General features: G+C 37.9%; 1 gene segment (V, D, J or C); it reads right to left on the bottom strand.

The window, feature by feature from the left end:
• Positions 1-2,184: 2,184 nt before the first annotated feature.
• LOC131538121 (immunoglobulin heavy variable 3-43D-like) lies at positions 2,185-2,481 on the bottom strand. The segment is given in 1 exon segment: positions 2,185-2,481. A coding segment is annotated over 1 exon segment (297 nt).
• Positions 2,482-5,937: the final 3,456 nt, after the last annotated feature.

Below are 5,937 nucleotides of genomic sequence, written 5' to 3'. Positions count from 1 at the left end.
CTGGAAGAGACAATGGTAATTTTAAATCTGCTTTTCAGTATGTCACCTCTATTCAACTATTCAACACAGCATTATAGAGCAGCCTGCCATGCAGTGAACACAACTCAGAAAAGGTGATTTTAATGGCCAGAAAACATTTTACACGTAATAATGGCAGTAATAATTTTCATAAGCCATAACATTGTTGTATAACAAATGTCTGAATGAGCCCTTAAAGGGATAGTAAACTATAAACATCAAAATTATCTCATCATTTACATTTGCATCCTTATAAAACTATATGTATGTACAGTATGTATGTATTTTTCAGCAGTTTTTGTCCGTATAATAAAAAGTCAGTATATCCAAAACAACAATGGATATCACTGGCCTAATTAAACAAAAATATTGAGACATTTTTAACAATATATTATTTTGTTCACGTTTAATACCTGTATGACTTTGTTATGATAAATCAGTATTAGTAAAGATGACTGCATGTTTATAAGTAGAGATAGATTACGTTATGTCTGAAAACTGTGAAAATATACCCAAAACTTCCATTTTAAATCTTCAAACATTATTTGAGTTTTGTTATAAAACACATCACAGGTTTTATTGTAGAGCACGGCTGTGGCTTGTCTGCTAATCGGCCCTAATGTAGGTTTCCTGCTCTTTGGGTTTTATGTAAGTCATGTATAAAAATACACAGGAAGTGATTATCAGATTGTATGAGCCATATGTGGTACATCTACCTGTCACTAAACCTGAGGAATACTTCTGTTCATTAAAGTCAGACAATGGAAGATTTTCAGATTGAAATTCCAGAATTTGAAATCACAGAAACTGAAATTTAGGAAATTGAAGTTCCAAACGGGGACTTTTGTGATGTAGAGATGGAAATGGCGATGGAGGATGATAATGGGGAGGGCATAGAAGACGAAGAAACTGTGACTTAAAGACCATCTCGTCCAAAAGCTGGAAATCCAAAACACCAAATCCAATACAACCACCAAATGCAGCAAAACCGTCAAATCCTGCAAAACCTCCAAGGTCCTCGCAAAGTCTAAGTAAAAGTGAAAGACTACTCACGCTGTTCTGTGTTCACCATCACCTTCTGCAACTGCCTGTTTCTGGGTACGGCTGCATTGATATGCTCCTTGAAGGTAAGGAATTTTGTTACAATTACTAACACATTGAAGGCAATGACCCAGGTCAAAACTGACTTAGAAACTGACTTTTTGACTCAGATAGCCATATATTTGCCATATATTATGATCAAATTGCGATTAGATTGTTGAATAAAAAAATCTTGTGTTTTTATATTCACAGGCAATAAATAGGAAGTATAGGAGAGATGTCAAAGGAGCAAAGAAATTCAGTCGCCGTGCTCGGGCTGCCCATATTTGTGCCATCATTACGACTATCATCACCATAATTGTTGTTTCTGTTGTCGCTGCAATTGTTAAATATGAACCTGGTTATTACCGTAGAATGTGTTATTTCATTTAAATTTTCAGATCCAGCTGTTACAATGAAATATCAACAGCAAAACTTGTAGCTCTGGCTATATGAAAGGCTATATGATGCAATCTACATTCGTCTTCATTAGTTTTGCATCAAAATGTATTCTTTTCTTGTTATTGTTTGCTGCTTATTATTAAACATGGCATTTAACTGTACATCTTTGTCTTTTCATTGAATGTTTGTTCATGAGAAGTATACTGACATTTACCCTTTCACACACAAATTATTAGTTACAGCTCTTTGAAGCTATGCTACAGTATGAATTTACTTTTGTGCTGAACAAGCACTAGGCTTCAGATCAGCAGCACGTCCTGAAAAAGGGGACCTTATGTGTGCATTATACTGTATGCGCACACATAAATAAAGCTTATATAGCTTTCATGCATTTAAAGGAGCAAAACTAGAAATACTTTGAATTAGAGTGTTTGTGAAGTGAAGAGGAATCTTGATTGTGAATAGATTGTCTCGAGTTTTGAGAAGTTTAAAAGAAAGTATTCTGTGACTGTGTAGTTTCTGTGATTGTATGAGTCACTGTGTAGTTTCTGTGATTGTGTGAGTCACTGTGTAGTGGACGACTTCTTGTGTTCCACTGCAACCTACTGACACAGATGAGAACTGCAGTTTTAAACTAAAAGTGTGTCTAGACCAGTTTTTGTATCATTGCCGCATACGTTAGTGTCACTGTGATTCTCTTGCACAGAAATACACAGCGGAGTCCTCTTCTGTCAGTCCAGACAGTTTCAGATTCATCATGCTTTTCGAATCATCTCCGCTGATTTCAAGCCTCCCCTTAACAGATTCTGCCTTGTATCCACTTCCATCACTGTAGCCCAGACCCATCCACACAAGAGGTTTTCCAGCTTGTTGTCTGATCCAGTGCATAGCACAGCAGTCAAAGCTGAACCCAGATCCTCTACAGGACAGAGTCAGAGTTTCTCCAGGCTTTTTCTGAACTGTGCTTTCAATGGACTCCATTTTTTGACATTGTAGGCCTGTAAAGAGAAAGTAGGAGAATTTTTTAGAAGAAAAAAAAAATCTATCTGTCTATCTATCTACAGTGGGTATGGAAAGTATTCAGACCCCCTTAAATTTTTCACTCTTTGTTATATTGCAGCCATTTGCTAAAATCATTTAAATCATCAGAAAAACACAGAATTGTTGACATTTTTGCAGATTTATTAAAAAAGAAAAACTGAAATATCACATGGTCCTAAGTATTCAGACCCTTTGCTCAGTATTTACTAGAAGCACCCTTTTGATCTAATACAGCCATGAGTCTTTTTGGGAAAGATGCAACAAGTTTTTCACACCTGGATTTGGGGATCCTCTGCCATTCCTCCTTGCAGATCCTCTCCAGTTCTGTCAGGTTGGATGGTAAACGTTGGTGGACAGCCATTTTTAGGTCTCTCCAGAGATGCTCAATTGGGTTTAAGTCAGGGCTCTGGCTGGGCCATTCAAGAACAGTCACGGAGTTGTTGTGAAGCCACTCCTTCGTTATTTTAGCTGTGTGCTTAGGGTCATTGTCTTGTTGGAAGGTAAACCTTGGCCCAGTCTGAGGTCCTGAGCACTCTGGAGAAGGTTTTCGTCCAGGATATCCCTGTACTTACCGCATTCATCTTTCCCTCGATTGCAACCAGTCGTCCTGTCCCTGCAGCTGAAAAACACCCCACAGCATGATGCTGCCACCACCATGCTTCACTGTTGGGACTGTATTGGACAGGTGATGAGCAGTGCCTGGTTTTCTCCACGCATACCGCTTAGAATTAAGGCCAAAAAGTTCTATCTTGGTCTCATCAGACCAGAGAATCTTATTCAGGTGTTTTTTAGCAAACTCCATGCGGGCTTTCATGTGTCTTGCACTGAGGAGAGGCTTCCGTCGGGCCACTCTGCCATAAAGCCCCGACTGGTGGAGGGCTGCAGTGATGGTTGACTTTCTACAACTCTCTCCCATCTCCCGACTGCATCTCTGGAGCTCAGCCACAGTGATCTTTGGGTTCTTCTTTACCTCTCTCACCAAGGCTCTTCTCCCCCGATAGCTCAGTTTGGCCGGACGGCCAGCTCTAGGAAGGGTTCTGATCGTCCCAAACGTCTTCCATTTAAGGATTATGGAGGCCACTGTGCTCTTAGGAACCTTAAGTGCAGCAGAAATGTTTTTGTAACCTTGGCCAGATCTGTGCCTTGCCACAATTCTGTCTCTGAGCTCTTCAGGCAGTTCCTTTGACCTCATGATTCTCATTTGCTCTGACATGCACTGTGAGCTGTAAGGTCTTATATAGACAGGTTTGTGGCTTTCCTAATCAAGTCCAATCAGTATAATCAAACACAGCTGGACTCAAATGAAGGTGTAGAACCATCTCAAGGATGATCAGAAGAAATGGACAGCACCTGAGTTAAATATATGAGTGTCACAGCAAAGGGTCTGAATACTTAGGACCATGTGATATTTCAGTTTTTCTTTTTTAATAAATCTGCAAAAATGTCAACAATTCTGTGTTTTTCTGTCAATATGGGGTGCCGTGTGTACATTAATGAGGAATAAAAATGAACTTAAATGATTTTAGCAAATGGCTGCAATATAACAAAGACTGAAAAATTGAAGGGGGTCTGAATACTTTCCATACCCACTGTATCTATACACACACTTTTTATTAACATTCATTTCATTGATTACATATTTTAAGGTTTGATTAGTATGAAATATTTATATCTAGTATATATTTGGTCACTTAAATGACCAATCCTAACATAAAGTAGAATGTTTGTGAAATTAACTTTATCTCATGACATTTTTTGAAGAACCATAGAAAAGTATAATGATGTTGTTGATAGAATGTCTGATTAATTGTTGAGAAGGTGTTTAAAAGAAAATATCTAGTGATTGTGTGAGTCACTGTGTTGTGGACTTGCAGTTTTACACTGCAAGTGTTTGTACAAACCTGTTTTTGTATCGTTTGCACACAGGTTTGTGACACTGTGCTTGTCTTGCACAGAAATACACAGCTGAGTCCTCTTCTGTCAGTCCAGACATTTTCAGATACACCATGTTTTTTTTAATTGTCTCTAGTAATTTCTATTCGTCCCTCAAAACTTTTGGCATAGTCTTGTCCTTGTCCGCTGCTCCAAACACGGCCCATCCACACCAGTGCTTGTCCAGGTTTCTGTCTGACTCAGTGCATGCTGTAGTTTCTGAAAGTAAATCCTGATCCTCTACAGGAAAGACTCAGAGTTTCTCCAGACTTTACCACTGATACAGAAGAAATGGACTCCAAATTCTGACCTTTCACTCATATTGAAAAATAAAATAGAAATAAGAACATAACATCAGGTAGAGTGAATATTTACTGTTACAGGTTGAGATGGTGTAAGGTTGCACATTATGACACACTTGCAAAGGCCAGTAAAAGCAGAAGGTGAAGCAGGTTGTTGCACATCTTTGATTCAGTGAAGTGATCTCATATGAGATCCAGTGGAGAAGGACTGATCACAAATATGATTGACAAATGGAGGGTGGTGATGTCATACAGATTTAAGACAAAAAGGATGTTTCAAAATATTCAAACAGGCTAATTTGTTCAATTATATCAATACTGGGCGTATGTACAGTTAAAATCAAGATGTCTGTTTGAGTTGCTATTGACCTACATTTCTAAAATTCCATTTACGTTCTAAATATACATTTATGAATAATAACAACATGATTTCACAGGTTATAATTTTATATACAGTAGCTGTTTAAAATGAATATGTTTGGCCACTCCATTAGTGGATGACAATTATTAGAAGAGCATGACCATCATTCAAAAGTAACAAATGAGTTTTCCCTTTTTGTCAAAGAATTCATTATAACACAATAAATGACTATGTATTTATTTGTTTGTTTATTTATTTAAACTTAATAATGAAGACTAATCATTAGTAGACTTACTTAGTATATAATTTCAAAAGACTACATCTATCTGTCTTTAAGAGATGTTGTGTTCAGTGAGTAGAACAGCTGCTCCTCAGCATGCACTGAAGTAACAGACACTTTAATACAGACTACTAGCATTATTGCAGTAAAAGTGATTAATTGGAATTTTTTTCAATGTCTTTGGTTTCTTTGGCTCAGAGATGTACTGTGCTGCAGCATCATCTGCTGTTTTTTTCTCATTTTCCTCCCTGGCTTGTGTTTGTACAGCTCTGTGCTTTTCTGCATCATTGTGTGTCTTGCACAGTAATATACAGCTGTATCTTCTGTCGTCAGACCAGAGAGTTTCAGGTACACCATGCTTTTTGAATTATCTCTAGTGATCTCCATTCGTCCCTCTACACTTTTAGCATACACTGTTTTACTGGCATCATACCAGATAACCCCCATCCAGTTCAGTGTTTTCCCTGCTGGCTGTCTGATCCAGTGCATGCCATACTGTCCAAAATTAAATCCAGATCCTT

Source organism: Onychostoma macrolepis, chromosome 03 (assembly GCF_012432095.1).
Source record: "Onychostoma macrolepis isolate SWU-2019 chromosome 03, ASM1243209v1, whole genome shotgun sequence".
NCBI classification, from domain to species: domain Eukaryota; kingdom Metazoa; phylum Chordata; class Actinopteri; order Cypriniformes; family Cyprinidae; genus Onychostoma; species Onychostoma macrolepis.
The sequence above is the reverse complement of the archived record's forward strand: the minus strand, read 5'-3'. Positions and strand labels throughout refer to the sequence as shown.